The sequence below is a fragment of the Halichoerus grypus genome, chromosome 7 (assembly GCF_964656455.1).
Source record: "Halichoerus grypus chromosome 7, mHalGry1.hap1.1, whole genome shotgun sequence".
Taxonomy (NCBI): Eukaryota; Metazoa; Chordata; class Mammalia; order Carnivora; family Phocidae; genus Halichoerus; species Halichoerus grypus.
The window spans coordinates 30,367,545-30,384,741 of NC_135718.1; the positions used below are offsets into that span (position 1 = coordinate 30,367,545).

General features: G+C 51.1%; 1 protein-coding gene across 2 annotated transcripts in view; it reads right to left on the reverse strand.

Annotated features, from left to right (window-relative positions):
* UBTD1 (ubiquitin domain containing 1) overlaps positions 1–17,197 on the reverse strand; it is a 54,545-nt gene that overhangs the window by 27,717 nt on the left and 9,631 nt on the right. Inside the window, exon 1 of one of the 2 annotated variants that reach the window (XM_078077294.1) lies at positions 5,990–6,073. The exons of the other annotated variant lie outside the window; for it this stretch is intronic. Coding sequence (XP_077933420.1) covers positions 5,990–6,065 — 76 coding nt within the window. The 5' untranslated portion in view covers positions 6,066–6,073. Of the gene's footprint in view, positions 1–5,989; positions 6,074–17,197 lie in introns of those variants that run through there. 2 annotated transcript variants of the gene reach the window in all.

The following is a 17,197-nucleotide window of genomic DNA, read 5'->3' on the forward strand; positions in this document are numbered from 1 at the left end:
CTCAAGAACTTTCCATAGCTCCCCACTACAAAATAAAAGCCAAACTCCTTAGTGTGGAATTCAAGGTTTCCCAAAAATAGGATCTGCAATACACCTTTCTATATACTCATTTATTCATTCAACAAATATTTGAGTACCTGCTATTTACCAGGCGCTGTACAAAAAGTCCTTGCTCTCATGGAGCTTACACTCCAGTGGGAGAGACAAATGATGCACAGGTCAATAAAGATATACCAGGTGCTTATTTATTTATTTGAGAGAGCATGATTGAGCGAATGTGCTCAAGTGGGGGGAAGGGCAGAGGGACGAGAGAATCCTGAAGCAGACTCCCTGCTGAGCACGGAGCCTGACGTGGGGCTTGATCCCAGGACCCTGAAGACCATGACCTGAGTCGAAACCAACAGCCGCTCCTCAACCGACTGAGCCACCCAGGCACCCCTATACCAAGTATTTATATGTGTTATACTAAATAAAGCGAAAAAATTAAGTGCCAAGGAACACACAATTATAGGAAGGGTGGCCAGGGAAGGCAGGTGCCAGGAGACAGGTGCAGAGGCCAGGATGGAGTGAGGAGTGAGCCATGTAGATCTTTCCCAGTATACTCAGACCACCCCAGAGCCATCGACCTTGTATGAACTTCCAAGTCTCCATGCCTTTGCTCTTGGTCTTCTCTCCTGAAGATTCCCCTCCTGTTGACGGGGAAGCCCTTCTGTGCCCAGCTCAAACATCACCTCTTCTGTGAAGCCCTCCTGACTCCACAAACCAAACCTGCTCCCAGCACTCCACCACTTCCATCTCCTAGTCTGCACAACTGCAAGCATCTCGAGGCCATGGGTGGCCTTTTAGCTCTCTATCTGCCGTGCCTCACACGCAAGAACGAGGGATCTCTATGTTGGCACTTAGAGATGGTCTGATCTCCACGCATGCCCCCTCCAGACCACACTGAGCTGCTCAAAGGCAGGAAGGAACTGCCTTACTCAGCTTCTGGTGCCCCCAGTTTGTATAGCCTAGAGCCTGGTGTACAGATGTTTGCCAAAGAGGGAAGCATGTGTACAGTTATCAGAGAGAGAGGGCACGTTACTGGCAGAGAAACATTCTTCCCTCAGCACATGCAAATGAAAATACTCTTCACCTTTGTGGTGAGATTTTTAGTTGTCTACCCAAACCCATTCTCCCCTCCGCCTCGGCAAGCGGCAGCCAGCCGGACTACATTTCCCAGCCTCCCCTGCAGTCAGGGTGGCCACGTGATTACATCCTTGCCGACAGAATGTGAGCTGTAGGGACAGGAGCCAAGCCGTAGAGGACCTGGGCCCAAGGACAGTGGGCATGCCTCTTCCGCCTTTTCTTTTCCCTTCCGCTGGTTGGGACCCAAGTGTGCTGGCAGCCCAGCTTCAACCATGCAGACGATGTCCTGTGATAGGGTGACAACCCAAAGGGACTGGGTACCAGAAAGACCACAAGCAGCAGAGCTGCCCCTCACCTGGTCTGCTCAGGTTGGGGATGTCAGGGCCATTACGTGAGCCAGAAAAATCAATTTCTCATTCTTTAAGCCACTGCATCATTAGGCCCCTTTTCACAGCAATATGCAGCCTTACATTACTGAATGCACTCCTGTACAGCAATGGGACGTAAGTCTGCATCGTTCTCAAACACTTTTCTCAGTGCCCACCGGGGAATGGGCAGTCCTGACTTCCAGCCAACCCACTAAGATCCAGCAGGGTGAGGAGAGGAGGCGAGATGAAGCCATTGTACAAATCACGGCAAAAACTCCGTAAGGAACATGTAAGAACCCACAAACGGGTAGAAGAGCACCATGACGAGAGCAGGAAAAGGCAGCAGCAGAGCCCATGAGAGGGACATGAAAGACAAAGCTGGTCCTGGAGGTCTGAAAGCCTGACTCCTCATGGCTCCCTGCTTCTCCCTCTCCCTCTGCCCTTCCCCCTGCTCCTGCTGTCTCCTTCTCTCTCTGTGTCAAATAAACAAATAAAATCTTAAAAAAAAAAAAAAAAAAAGGCTGACTCCTATGGGTAAGAAAGGGTTTAAGGGATGCAAAACCAAATGCACACACACGGTTGTTCTAGCCTCTCTGTGGGTTTCCTCACACCCATCCTGCTGGCTGTCACCGGGCGGAAGAGAAGAAGGAATGAGAGAAATGGGGAAGGACCTGGCCCAGGGGTGGGGGCATCATCTTACCGACACCACCTCCCACAAAGGAACCGAGGAACCAGGGAAGCTGTGTCTTTGTCAGCCTCGAGGGCCCTCACAGATCAACAGTCCTGCCATAATTCTGGGGCTGCTACACCCAGCACCACCTTGCCTTCATTCCACTTCTGGATAGCCACCAACTCACACCCGACGAGAAGGTACAAGGGCGGAAGACAGCCACTGCCTTCCCCCAGCACCCCCAGGTCCCCGAATCACCTGCCCAGCCATCCCAGCTCTGATGGGCTCAACAAGGCCCTGACGGCTCAACCCCACTTCATACAACCATCGCCAGTAAAGAAACAGTGAAGAAGACAGAGGCCCTGCGGAGGGCCAGCACAGACCAGGGGGAGGAGCTCAGGCTCAGGAGCCAAGCAGAAGAAGATTCGCACGCTGACCCCACCCATTAACCCGCCTTGTGACTCTAAGCAAGCTTCAGTTCTCAAATCTGTACAACAGATGATGCCACCTCCCAGGGCTGCTGCAAGGAGAAACGACAGGATGTACGTGGAAGGTACTCCACAATCACCAATTTCCTGCTATTACCCCCAGATGTCCTCCTTGCTGGCCTGCCACGATGTATAAGATTCCTACCGCGGGACTTGTCCTTCAGGATTAAGGCACTGTCGTGAAATATCCCTGTGCAGTAACATGTCACCCACCGCAAGGGCCAATTACATGTTCTGGGCGGGCTAGCAGCCAGGCATCCAGAGCATCTGCTTGGGGCTCTGATGTTAAAGCTCCCAGGTGCAGGCAGGCGTTGCTCTGAAGTGGCAGGTATGGTTGCCGAACCCTGAAGGAGAAGATGTTTTAAAGAAAGATGATGTGTCAAGGACGCTAAAGCTTCATTCAGATCTGGGAATCTCCAGGTGGGCAGAGCTGGAAGGCAGAACAGCTCAGGGGTGTCTCACAAGAAGAAAAACAGGAAAAGCAGAAAAAGGAAAGAGACAGGGAGGTGAAAGTCCTCTAAAGGAGAAGTAGGAAGGAGTCACCGGGGTGGCCCCAGCCCCTGGCAGCAGAGGCACTAAGCCGTCATCCCCTGGCCCCCCTCCAGATCCCTCCTCCGAGCTGCTCTGTCCCGTTCCTGGCACCATATGGCTCCTGCGTGTCCATCCCCACCCTCACCCTACCAGCCAGGTATGTTCTAAAGAGGAAGGAAGCCAAAAGCTTTGACCTTGCCGTTTGGGAAGCGCTCGCACAATCTTGTTGTAAAACATGCTTCAGGTCAGGAAAGAGGCAGAATGCACCCAAACAGTGAAGGACAAGACTGAGTATCTCTGGGGTTGTGTTTCCTGTCTGGCCACACATTTGGGAAGACCGGGGCAAGGCCCACGCACCTCTTTGACCTTCACCACACTGTAAGAAGGGTCACCAATGCTCATCAATGACTCAGATCCCAGCAACAGAAACAGGAAAGCTTCACAAAAGGGCAGCAGACCTGCTCCTGCAGAACCAGCAAGTGGGAGGCACAAAAGAGGCCCGGCTGGCCTCACTGAGCTCACTGAGCGCAGACATCCCTCACGAGGCCACCACGAGGGGCAGGGAGGCAGCACACAGGAACGGGCTTCGTAGAGGGCCAGGCCCACGCAAGGAAGGACTGTTTCTTCGTGAGCGCCATCAAAAGCTAGCCTTGCTCAAGGAAAACCCGGCCGACCCCCCGCCACAGGGTGCTGAGTGGAGCAACCCCACACCGGGTAGGCAGCCGGACCCCACCACCTTTCTGGCTCTCCCAGCGCTAACGTCCTGACACGTGCTCTGGTGCCAGGCACTGACGGGCCATCCCATCGATGTCCTCCAGGGCTCAACCCCAGTCAGCTGTCAGGCCTGCTCTGACCGTTGAAGGCCTTCTGCGGTTTACAAAAGTGCTCCCACCCACATCAACTCATGTGATGCTGTGACAGGGGCTCTAGAACCCAATGGCCCCGCACCACACCCCGGAGCCAGCCGTGGGGCCACGGGAAGTCAGTGAGGCAAAGCAAAAGTCAAAGGACAATCAGTACGGTTTTGCAAATCTCTGTAGCCCCACGTAGCCCAGAGTAAGCGCACCCACCCCAGTCTGCCCTCTCCTCAAACTCATCTGAGTGCCGGCCTCCAGGCCAGGCTCCAGAGACCTGGTCGTGGGTTATGCGGCCTGTTCCAAAGGGGGCCAGGCAACACTGCTGCCCAGCTCCTCGTGGAGGAAAGCTGGACCTAGGCCTGTTGCTGGGGCTTCAGGGAGATCAAGGAAACAGGATGCAAAAGATCTGGGCCAGGATGATCCAGGAAATGTGGATGCCTCTGCCTGTGCTTGGCTGCGGGTGGACCGCCCCCACCAGGCTAGGGCAGGGCAGCTTTGACTTCTGCACCCACCAGATCCCACTGGGGGCAGGAGGTCCTACAGTAGAAGCTGGGCTCTCCGAGGGCAGCCCCTTCTAATTTCAGACTGCTCTCCTTTAGGAAGAGAAATCGCCCTTATGGGGAACAGAAAAACTACCTCCTGGAACTTCGACCCGACCCTCGAGTGCTGGCTCTATCTCCCGAATTACATGACAAGAGCTCCAGGCAACACTGTGTGATAGTTAAAATCTCTCTGCAGTTACGAGTTTGGGAGCCAGAGGGACCCATTCCAAATCCCAGGGAGGTGATCTTGGCTGGATCATCTGAACTAAACCCCAGTTCCCTCCTTTATTAAACAGAGATGATTCTCCCCTATGGATTACTGTGCAGACCAAATAAGATTATGTATGTGAAGCCCCCAGTGTATACCTGGCACATAGGAGAGGCTCAGTAAATGGTAATAATATCATAACCACAATTCTTCGGGGATTTAAAGACCACCTTCCTGATCTTCCTATGCCTTGTGTTTTCTTGCTAAGGAGTCCCTGTTCCTCAAGACATGATTTCAAGTTCCCCAAACACCCCTTTAGTTGCTCTGTCACTAGGCCGCTGAGGCACAATGGCAGGCCCTGCGCAACAGGACAGAAAACCTGGGTTAGAATTCAGACAGCCTTGGGGCGCCTGGGTGGCTCAGTCGTTAAGCATCTGCCTTCGGCTCAGGTCGTGATCCCAGGGTCCTGGGATCGATCCCTGCATCAGGCTCCCTGCTCAGCGGGAAGCCTGCTTCTCCCTCTCCTACTCCCCTTGCTTGTATTCCCTCTCTCGCTATGTCTCTCTCTGTCAAATAAATAAATAAAACCTTGAAAAAAAAAAAAAAAAGAATTCAGACAGCCTTCCTGGAGAGATGCTAGAGGGGACCGTTCTGCCTCCAAATCAGGCTGAGCACCTACGATGAGTGAGGCATCAGGCTAAGCATTGCAGACTCACCACTCAACAAGATATGGTCCCTCCCTCCAAGAGCTGAGAGTTCTGTTTACTCCACATATTAATGGTCCACACACGTCTAGAACTGAACTTGAATGCCACTTCTACAAGCATGCCCCACTACCCTCCCCAAGGCGAGCAGAGCCACCGCCCCCCAGCAGAGTCTCCCTTTACTAGCCATCATTTGCATGTGAGTCTAGTATCCCTACCTGTGGAATGAAAGGTTGTGTGTCTCAGGTGAGAAGACAAAGAAAAAGGTGAAAAGTCCGTGATGTTCCAAATTTACAAGATTAGCACAGAATTCGGCACAAAGTAGGCACTTGTCTTGGGGAGGCTGAATGGAAGCTGGCAGGACCTTGGCCTTGATCTCTGGTGGGCCTTGATCTGTGGCCCAGCTTCCCCAGAACTCCCTCCTAACGGTCCTTCTCTCTTCCTGGGCCACCGCAGAAGTGACATGTACAATGGAAAAGTCAGAGCGGACACTTACCAGCTACAGCCCCAAAGAAGCCAGATGATGAGGGCTCGCTGGGCAGCCTTGCAGCTCCAGACAGTGCTCCGGACATGGCCTCCCTCTCCTTTCTCCTTATGGGGGAGAGAAGCGGAGGTGGCCATTCCTGCCTTCAGTGGCTTTTCTCCTTTCTTGGAAGGCCTCAAGCTCTTTTCCGTCCAAGGGCCTTCGCACATGCAGTTCCCTTTACTCAGCTTGGGGAAGGCCCCCATCTCGGGCTATGCTGCGCACATGTGCACCAGGACCAGAGGCCAGTGGAGGCTGAGACCTAGCTGTGTTCACTCACCAGCGGTGCGTCCTGGCAGGGCTGCCTCTGCCCGGGGCAGGCATCTTTTTCTTATTCACCTAAAAGTGTCACACGGGCAGCAAATAGCTCTGGCTAAGGGTGGGGCCACATGAGACCAACATGACTACCTCAGTCTCACTCAGCCCTCAGGGGCAGCTTAGGTATCTTTTTCAGGGAAGTCTTTTTGATCCTATGTCCCAAAATAATCCATTCCTCCTACCTCATAATTCTCTCCCAGCACCCTCCTCTCTCCTTCATAGCACGTATTACATTTTCATTCTTTGAGCACAATCTATTTGCCTACTACTCTGTGAGTCCCATGAGCAAGGGCCACATCTGTTTTGTGCAGCTGCATACCCTGGGCCAAGCATGGAGCCTGGCATACAGAAACTCAATGCACACCTGAGCTTTTTGGCAGTCTGTGCTTCAGATTAGCCTTGAACTCTCCAGGACTAGGCCTCTACACTACGTATCACCTTCATCTGGCATACTGCCGCAAGTGAGTGGCGAGGCCATTGGGTAGGCCACCCAGAGCCCTAAGAGGGTTTGATTCAACTAAGACAAGACAGGCAGGATCCCCCCATATAGTGCGCACCATCCTGAGAGCCCTCCAGTAAGTACCAATAGGACCGTAGGACACAGAAAAACAGGATACCACGGTCTCCTGTTGGAAGACCGTGTTTCCCAGCCTTTTTAATAAGCACACTCCCCCTTTTGATAAATACACAGACTTCATACACACACCCTACCCAAAACTGTGCCATCTCCCACTTGAGAATTACTATCACATCAGGCAAGAGTTTTGTCAAACTCCACTTTCAATAGCTTACACTTCAAAAACACTGTATTTCTGCTAAACCTAAAATGTGATTATGATACTGAATATGCTTTTTCAAACTTCATATATACCCTAATCCCCAGAGATTTTGATTCTTTTTCTCGCTCTCTTTTTCATTGACAATCACCTCTCATGGACAAGAATAGAACACAAAGGGCCTACCGCAAAGAGTAGAAATGTTCTAAGTCAATAAAGAATGTGTAGAAGAGGAAACTTTGGGGCATATTTCTAGCACTCTCAGAATAGAATGGCAACAGGATCTAAGTGGGAAGAGCATCAGATGGAAAGTCGAGAGATTAGGCTATTATTTACTTCTAGTTTTGAGGCTCCTTTATTAGGACGATGTCCAATTAAGACGAGGAAGACATTTTCCCAGCTATAAAATGGGACACTGGTCTGGGGGAGTCCACAGTAAAGAGAAATACTAGGACCCCTACCATCTGAAGGTCTTTTATTGTTTGGGATATGGAGAAAATAAAAACAAAGCACAGACACCACAAGGGTTCCTTCTGTGGCCTAGTTACCAGTTGCAACAGGCAATTGGAGGAAAGAAGAACCTGAAGTGGGCTGTGGGGGTCCCTGGCTGCGTGGCACCTCTCCCCCTCCAGTCGGAGGCAGACACATCGCCACAGTAAAGAGATGGGCCTGGACGTCAGACCCGCATGAATTCTGGCTCGTGATGTCAGATTCAACTCACCTCACCAGGTCAGGATGAATATTAAATGAGATAATATGTGTAAAATGTTTGGCACAGCATCTGGAAAATGATAAGTGAACACAGAACGTATTTATAAATGTGAGCTTTACTATTTGGATTACTAGTATTGTTTCCCAGCAGGAATGCAGGCAGCTGGAAGGGCAGCCCAGAGGCACCTGGCAGCCCTCTCATTCTCGTTTCCTATTTATTGTCACAAATGACATGACCTCTGTGGTCAAGGACAAGAACAGCTGGGTAGGCCAGCAAAATGCACAGCTGCTGCGTTTTAGGAAAAGCAATACTCCAAGGGGCCTGGACTGGGACGGAGCTGGCAGAGCTGTACAGAGTCCACTTGGGGTGGGGAGGGGGAGGGCAGGAGACTCCAGCACGGGCTCCGCGGGAGGGAAATGACCGGAAGTAGCCAAAGGGGCTGGAGGGGGAGGAAGAGAAAGTACGGGGTGAAAGACCCAAATCAAAGATGGATGGGCACAGGAAGTTCCCTTCCTGGAGCCTGGAAGCTGCAGGTGAGCCAGAAGGAAGCCAGGAAGACCACAGGATGTGGGCAGGAAGGGGAAGCTGGGCCAATCCTGACGGAGGGGCAGCTGGGAAGAAAGAACCAGGCTGCTGGGCCCTAATGGGGGAAGAAAGGTTGGGACACAACAGGAAGGCCACAGGCTCTGTCCCGGGTTGACCTTGGATCCCCTCCTCAAGCTCTCTCTGTTCCCCCAACTCCACAGGCCCCAGGATTTCAACCAGTTAGGTTACTGCCACCATCAACCTTCGCCATCTGGGTCCTCTTCCCTAGGCTGGCGGCAAAACAGGATGCAGGTTTCATTTCCCCTTTTCCTGGGAACTCTGAAACAAGTGCTCCGTGGATTTCCCTATAGGGAAGAGGCCCAGAAGGCCCACCCAGGGGAGAAATCCCCTTGCAGTTCCACTCTGAAATGTGCAGGGGTTAAGCCTGCCCAGAGCCGCCCCCTTCCCCAACTGCCTCTTCTCTCTCTCTCTCTCTCTCTCTGAAGGAGGGTTCAGCCTCAGGCCTGCCCATCGGGCTTAATTAAGCTCTACACACACACAGCACCCATCAGGGGAATGCTGGATGAGGGGTGAGTGAACTCATCCTAGCCCTAACCAGTCATTAGGTACCCCCGGACTCAAGTTCCAGAAAGGGGCTGCTCTCGACACTACCCCAGGTGATTTGGAGTCAGGGAGTCTGAGCTGGCTGTGGGAGCTCGGATCAGGTCACCTCGTCCCAGGTCCAGGAAGGAAGGTTCCCTGACCCCCCCGGGGGGTCACCGTGCAGGCTGTCACACAAGCAGCAATCGTGACAAGGCTGCCTACATATACGTGAGCCTTTCCTGAGCACAAAGCATGGTCATGTATGTAACCTTTGACCTTCCCTACAAAACTAGGAGGGGCCTGGGCAGATACTGTTCCCATTTTGAAGATGAGGAAGCTGAGGCAACGTGGGCATGGTCTTAGTTCCTGAGAAGCAGAGCTGGTGGGCCTGGGACCCATTCTCCAGAAGTCTCCTCCTCTACCCTGGGACTTCCCTTTCTGCTTTAAATATCCTCAGTTCTCCCAACCTAAACAATAAGCACTGCAGCAGTGTTGATGCATAAGGCTAACAACCTCTCCTTCAAAGAGCTTGCCCTCCCCAATGCCCCCACCCCCTGCCTGCGCCTCTTGGGCCCTCCCTCTGCTTCAGCCAACCTGTCCCCCATAAGCTCTTTCTTCAAAGGGGCTTCCGTATCCCTGGCACTTCCACTGCCAACATGCCAGTGCAAACCCTTCCCCTCCTGCCTGAGCACTGCCAGCCACCTAGTTGGCTTCTGTTTTCTGTCCTGCCGCATCCCTTCCCTACCCATCCTCTTCAGCCTTTGAGTCCAGAGTAGAGTACCCTCTCAAGACCCCGCCATCCCTCTGGTCACGCATTCTCAGGGGCTCCCCATCACCTCCACACCCCGCCCCACGGCTCGGCTTCGAAGGGGCCTCTCAGGCCTTACCTCTTGCGGCCCCCTCCCCGAAGCACACACCTGCCCCAGCCCCTCCCTGCATCTTGACTTGAGCTTAGGCTGGTCTGCCTTGCCAAGCCCCTCCTCTCTTCCATCTTCGAGGCTCCACTCTCCAGTGTCCATAAGCGTCCCCTGACTGCAGGAGACTGTTTCTTAATGCCCATCCCACCCAAAGCCCTGAAAGGGGCAGGCTCAAATCCTGTGTGATCAGGCCCTGCACCTGTGGCCTATACCTGGGTGGCCCCGTGACCCAGAGAAGCAAATCCACAGGCTGCCAGAACTCAGCATTGGTGTGCTCAGTCATGGAACAGGCAGATGAGTAAGAGGAGAAGGCTGGGTCTACAGAGAGGGAAGCCAAGAGCAGATGCTCAGATGAAAGCAGAGAGGCCACCAGCCCCCAAAAGACAGAGCCGCCTCCATTCCTGACTGCTCTCCAGTCCCAGCTCCCTTGAGGCCAGCTGCCTTGTCGTGATCCTGCCAGCAAACCCTTTCTCCCTGAGCTAACCTGGAGGGGCCTCTGCTCTGTGTGTCTGTCCATACCAGCCTGGGGAGCCCTGTCCCCTCCTGACAGCCCCAACTGGAGGAGCCATATACTCGGCAACAAGCAGCCTCCGCCAAGGGTCACCTCTTTGCTTGTCTCCTGGATGGCTAGTAGGTGTTCCACATACGCCTGCTTCCCTCCCTGGAACAGAGCTCCTCACCAAGGCCTCAAAGAACCGACAGCTTCAGAGCTATGGATGCAGCTCAGTTCTCCTCGTCGGATTATGTTAAGCGAAGTAAGTCAAGCAGAGAAAGACAATTATCAAATGGTTTCACTCATATGTGGAACATAAGCAATAGCACGGAGGACCGTAGGGGAAGGGAGGGAAATCAGAGAGGGAGATGAACCATGAGAGACTATGGACCCCGAGAAACAATCTGGGGGTTTCAGAGGGGAGGAGGGTGGGGGGAGGGGGTAACAGGGTGATGGGTATTGAGGAGGGCATGTGCTGTGATGAGCACTGGGTGTTATACTTTTTATACTTAACTAATGAATCATTGAACACTACATCAAAAACTAATTATGTACTATTCAGTGGCTAACTGAACATAAAAAAAAAGAATGCTATATATTCATTTTATACAGTGACTTGCAAATGGAAGGTACATATATGTAGATTGTAGTACTGAATGAAAAATATTAAAAATGAAAATAACAATCTAAAAAAAAAAAAATTCCCCCCTTCTGGAGCTGCCTCGAGTCTACAAGGGGTCAGGAATGGCCCCTCCCAGACAGGTTTTGTCACATGTGACCCCCATCCCCCGGCTGGAGCTCAGTGGACCAAGCTGGGCCAATTGGACATGCTCCCCTGGGAATCTGGACTTAGGGCTGGGATAGCTGAGTCCCTCTGAGTATGGCTGGGACTGTTACAGGAACACTTGAGGCTGCATGGGCTGTGGAGAGAGGAAGCCCAAAGAGACATGGAGTTGAGGGGAAAAGATCCTAAAGAGGTTTTTTTCAATTCCTGCTTAGGGCTAGGCAGCAATCCTGCTGTGGGGTCCTGAGCACTGCCCCCCCGAAACCCTACAATAAATCAACTTTTTTGTTTAAGCTAGATTCCGCTGGTTTCTGTTACTCGCAATCAAGGGGTCCTAACACAGCTGGGATCTCCCTTATGCTTCTCCAGGAACACAAAGTAGGTGCTCGACAAACAAACTTGCTGAATGAAGGAAAACTGGCTCCAGATCCTGGCTTTCTGATTTCCGCCAAAGGCACCTCGGTGCTCTACAAATACTCCACATATAAAATGTGAAACTCAGCCCCAGGCAACTTAAATTAAGTGCACTTTCCTTGCCTGAAGTGCATTATAACCTCATTTTTATCTCTTCTTTGGGACAAACCATCACTGAAAGGAAAGGCAGGTGGGAGCAGGCCAGAGAAACAGCCTACGGCAGTGCAGCCCAGCAAGTCAGACTGGATCCACAAACTCTGTGCTAACCCCATCTGCCCCACTGGAAACAACTGTACCTGAGATTTCTGTCCCTCTACCACACCCCAGTCCACCCCTGATAACCATCAAAATCTCCAAGAGGTCACAAAGTTTGCACCCCTACTGATGGCTCATTCATGCCAGAGACCATCACAAGGTCAGACCTGTGGAAGAAACCCCAGAGGTACCATTTTAAGCAAGACATACAGTGGTTTTCAAACTGTGTGCTCTGCAGGACCCCACGACTTCAGTGGAACCTCTTGGAGTCCCAGTCTCCCTGGCGTCAACCAGCGTAGCACCTATCTGTTATATATACCAAGCTGAGCACCAAGAGGCAGAGCTGGGAGGGAACTCTGGCCCCTGGACTCTTCCCATTGCCCCTCTCTCAAGGCTGCTCCCTTAAAGGCTCTTGGGCTTGAGGAGGGCCAGCACTTGGTCCTGTGTGGTTGAGCACTGGCCAGGGAACACGGAGGGAGCACTAAAGACACAACGTGGTGCCTACTAGCTGGCGCGGAGTCTGAGGTCACCCTGGCTACATGGGAGGAAGGGCAATACGAAGCAGCCTGAACAGTATGGAGCTGTCCTGATGCTAGTCCTCCGCTATATATAGTTTCTCCCCTGAAATGACCTCACGCAGCAGCAAGGCTTTGTGGTGTGGCAAAACTGGCTACGCATCCCCAACTCCAGAGAAGAGAGCTCTGCTGAAGAAACTGGATGATAAATAGGAAAAAGAGGAGTCTGTGGCCTGGGGGGGGGGGGGGAGGGCGGGGAGCAAGCTTTCCAGACAACTCAGGAGAAATTCTTTCCCTTGACCCCCAGGAACAAACAGGAGACTCCTGTGCAGTGGGTGATGAAACTAAGTCCCAAGTCTGGGGTGGGGGGAGCCCCTGCTTCGTCGGAGGCTTCCGTCCCGCCTGCTCACAGATGGCGGGCACCCGAACCCCGTCATTCATCTGCACCCCACGTGCGGGGACCAGCAGAGGCCTCCTCTGATCTAAACTCCCCGTTCACTATTCGAGACCTTCCCTAACCTTGAGGTACACAGCCCATTTGATTCTGCTGCCTAAAATAAATACAAAAGCAAGCAAGGATGAACACCAAATGGGAATGGGGACTCTCACAGGGTGGTGGGAGTGTGCAGATTTTCTTCTGTGGGCTTTCTGGTGTTGTTCACACTTTTTACATAAACACAACTTCCACAATAAGGCAAATCCCATTACTTGCTTCTCTCCAACCTGCACTCCTTACTCAAATCACTAACCCTTCTATAACTCTCCTCACTTGCCCTTAATAACTGCCCTATCCCATCTCAACTCTTTCTAAAGTGTCTACACATTGCCTTTGTCTCTGCGTGTCTACACTGTATGTCTTGCTTAAAATGGTACCGTATCTTAATTTGTCTTTGCTGCCTCCCGAGACTGACCAGAAGCTGTCATGGACGATGAGACATATATGTACAATGTGTACACAGGTGTGAAGCAAGATGGAAAGAAAAAGACATGAGAAACGGAATCAGATTTCCTGGGTATGATACCAGCCCCACCTCTGACTGCGCAGGATAGACCACAGACCAGTGGCTTGGCCTCCCTGAACCAGTTCCTCCAGCCGAATTCCTTATCAGTGCCAATTCTCTTCTCCTAAAAGGAAGGAAAGATTCTGAGCATGTCTACCAACCCCACAGCTTTTGAAAAAGAGATCATTTCATCTCTAAAACTGAGAGGCCCCAGACCCAGCCTATAGAAGAGGTCCCTATCCATCCATACCTAAAATAGCACTGGATTATGGAGAACAGGGCCAGTAGGCTGAAATCTCTCCTTAGACACTTCCTATGGGCCAGGGCCCCTGGCATAGACAAATGCCCAAGGGGTGGTGCAGTCAAAAGTGGCAGGCTGAGCACCTCTGCCTAAGGCTGCAGTAAAAGTACTTGATGGTCAGCAATAAACCAGACATCCAGGCCCTGGATCTTCCATGGGACACATGTTACAGAGGACAGAGCTAGGCTCAGCTTCAAACAGGAGGGGTCAGCTGCAGATGAAGGGGCCCAGTGTAGCTCTCCTTTTGCCCATTGACTCCAAAGACTGCCCATCCTGTTCCTCAGGGAGAGGGCCCAGATAACATTGTATGCACCATGTGAATGTTTTAAAAAAAATCATTTGGGGCCTTATAAAAAGCCATAGTAGCAGTAAGTTCCCAGCCAAGTAAGGCCTCCCTTCTCCTCTGCAGCCAGTCCTGGGCCAGGCCACACACAGGAATAACACACTGGCAAGGCCCAGGTGAGCTTGGTTCCGTGAACCTGATGTGACAGCAGAGAGGGAAGAAGGACAAAGAGACATCTGGGACATAAACCCCGCTGTGCAGAGCATCACCAGCTCCCCGTGGACCCTTGGCACTGTGTGTTACGGATCTTCCCACTCGGGTGTGGCCAGAAGGAAACAAGTTTGGAAAAAAGGGAACCCAATCGCAGAAGCTCCAGTATTATTGAGTCCATCACACCTTGAGCTTCTTGAGGAAAGGAACCAACTTTTCCGGCTGTGCCTGGCACCTAACCCAGGGCCTGGGACAAGTACTGACTATCTGGAGGCAGTTTCCCATAGTGCTTAAGGTATAGGTCCCTGGGATACAACTACTAGGATTCAAATAACAGTTCCTCCACTTTCGTGGGCAAGGGTCTTAACCTCCCTGAGCCTCAGTTTCCTCCTCTGGAAAATTGAGGTAATTATGCCTACCTTACAAGGCTGATGTGAAAATGGAAGATGTTGGTGTCAAAGACCTGGTAGGATACTGAATGCATGCATGGTAGGTTAATAAATGGTACTGATTTCAATAATGATAATAAATGGTACTGAGTCAGTGATGTGAGGTCTTGAGAAACGAAAACGCCCATGCCACGTGACAGTCTATTTTGGGGGAACACGGTACTTTCGCTAAGTAAATAAATCAATGCCATGTGTGATATCCTATCTTACAGAGGACAGTGTGGTCTGTTTCGCAGACACTGCATGGGGCAGGGGAGAGGGGGCAGGGGGGACAAACGCATGAAGGTTTGGCTGTCCCATGAAGTGCACTTTCTGGCACATTCAGGATGTGTAGTGTAAGAACTGGCAGAAGCAGACTATTTGCTACTCATGGGTGGCAATGACGTCAATAAACCAGCTATACCTGTTTAGGGCCCAGTGAGCCCTTGGCTGAAATTGACAATGAGCTAGGTACCGCATGGGAGGCACGCTGAGCTGGGAATCTAAAACAGTGGTCTGGAATCCAAAATCTTCCATTGCCCACCGTGTGACCCCACACACAACAGTTAATATCACTGAGCCTCTCCCCTAAAATGAGGACAACCTCCCAGTGAATTATCAGGGAGACTAGATGAGACGTATGTTAAGTACCTATGGCGGTGCCTGCCACACAGTTGGTGCTTAATAAAGAATAGTATATAATAACTATAAAACAACTGTTTTTTTTAATCGAGTTGCAGGGGCCTGTGTATCAAGTGCAGAAAAGTGGCTCTGCTGTGGATGTTGATCACTTTCCAAAAAAGTTCACGAAGGAGGTGTCTGCAGTTGACAGCACGTATTAGAGAAATGTGCTGGGCTCCAGGAAGGAAGCCCCAGTGGACCCAGAGATGTTCTGCCAAGGCGAAAATGAGCCACAGCACACTGAGGGCACTCCCCAGCCTTGACCTACCAAGCAAGAAATGTTTGTATCTGTTTTGAGACAGCCCAGAAAAGCAGCCACTGGGTGTTGCTGGAATCAGCCAGAGCATGTGGGGGGGTGGGAGGGTGGAGGGATGGGTGGCAGGGGTGGAGGCAAGAGATTTGTAACTAACAAGAGTTCTCAAGTTTTTGTGAAAGCTTCACATTTTTAAAAATGAAGCTAGATTCAAGGCTATCTCTATAATAATATCACTCTTGCGCAACTTGCTTCCGATTTGCTTTCCTGAATAAATGAGTGGAATTACAAGAATGGTAGATAACCAGGGTATACCGCGGAAGCTAGGTCTTGCGTAGGAACCTCACTGGCCTTGCATCTCAACTTGGGGCGGGGGGAAGAGGAAGGTTGGGGACAGCCGGCTTATAGTGCCAAGCATGGTGATAATAGTAACTGCCATTTACTGAGTATTTTAATATGTCCCAGGTACCATTCGAAGGATGTTATGTGCATTAACTCATTTAATCCTCCTGACAACTCCACAGAGTAGGTACTGTTATCTTCATTTTACAGATGAGGAAAGTGAGGCCCAAAAATCCAAAATAACTTGCCCAAGGTTACATCGTTAATGAATCGGAAGAGTTGGAATTATAAAATTAAATGGATATTAAATGAACAAAATACTTGTCATATTGTCCTAATTATCTGCTACCAAAAGAAAAATGGTATCTTATAAATGTCCTGTTCAGAAGATCCTAGATTTTGCAAATCAAAAGAAATTCATGGTCAGGGGGCACCTGGGTGGCTCAGTCAGTTAAACAGCCAACTCTTGGTTTTCGGCTCAGGTCACAGTCTCAGGGTTATGAGATGGCTCCCTGCTTAGCAGGGAGTCTGCTTGGGATTCTCTCCCTCTGCCCATCCCCCCACTCGTGTGCATGCATCTGTGTGTGCGTGCGCGCGCTCTCTCTCTCTCTCTGTAAAATAAAGAAATCTTAAAAAAAAAAAGAGAGAAATTCATGGTCAGCCCTTGCTATACACTCTGACTCTAGGGGAAGGGCCAGAGAGTGGCCCGGAGCAGATTTCCGAGGTGGGGCCAGGGGAGGCTACATTCTGCTCTTCCCAACACTCTGGGCTGACCAAGAGTTAATAGAATACAAGTCCCCAAAGTAACCATGAACTTGGTTTTGGTTATTGCCATTAACAACTCACTGCCATTTGCTGGGTGTGGGCACAGTGCTCATCACTTCACACACATCACCACTTGTGTGATGGAGCCCTTGACTACCCTAAATGACCCCACTCTTGTCCCCATTTACAGATGTGGAAACCGAGACTTTGACCTGAGGCTTTCTCACCACAGGAAGAAAGTAGTGGAGCCATCGCCTCCCATGGCTTCTACCTCTCTACCACTTACTTGTCAATAATCTTGGGCAGCTTAGCAACCTCACTAAATCTCAGTGTCCTCACACATAAAATGGGAAAAATGATCTCTGCCCTGCCTACCTAAGAGGATGGCTGTGGGGGAACAAATCATGTATAATACTTGTGAAAACACTTTAAAAACTGCAAAATGCTGAACAAAGCAAGAAATCATTAGTCTTATTAATTACAAAGGGTGACACCTGATCCAGCAAGCACTTTGCTAACAGGACTCCGATGCCTCTTTTTCCCTTGGGAATTTGGGACTAATTCAAAGTCTGAAGAGCCGGGGCATTCTTTTCTTCAAGTCTCTG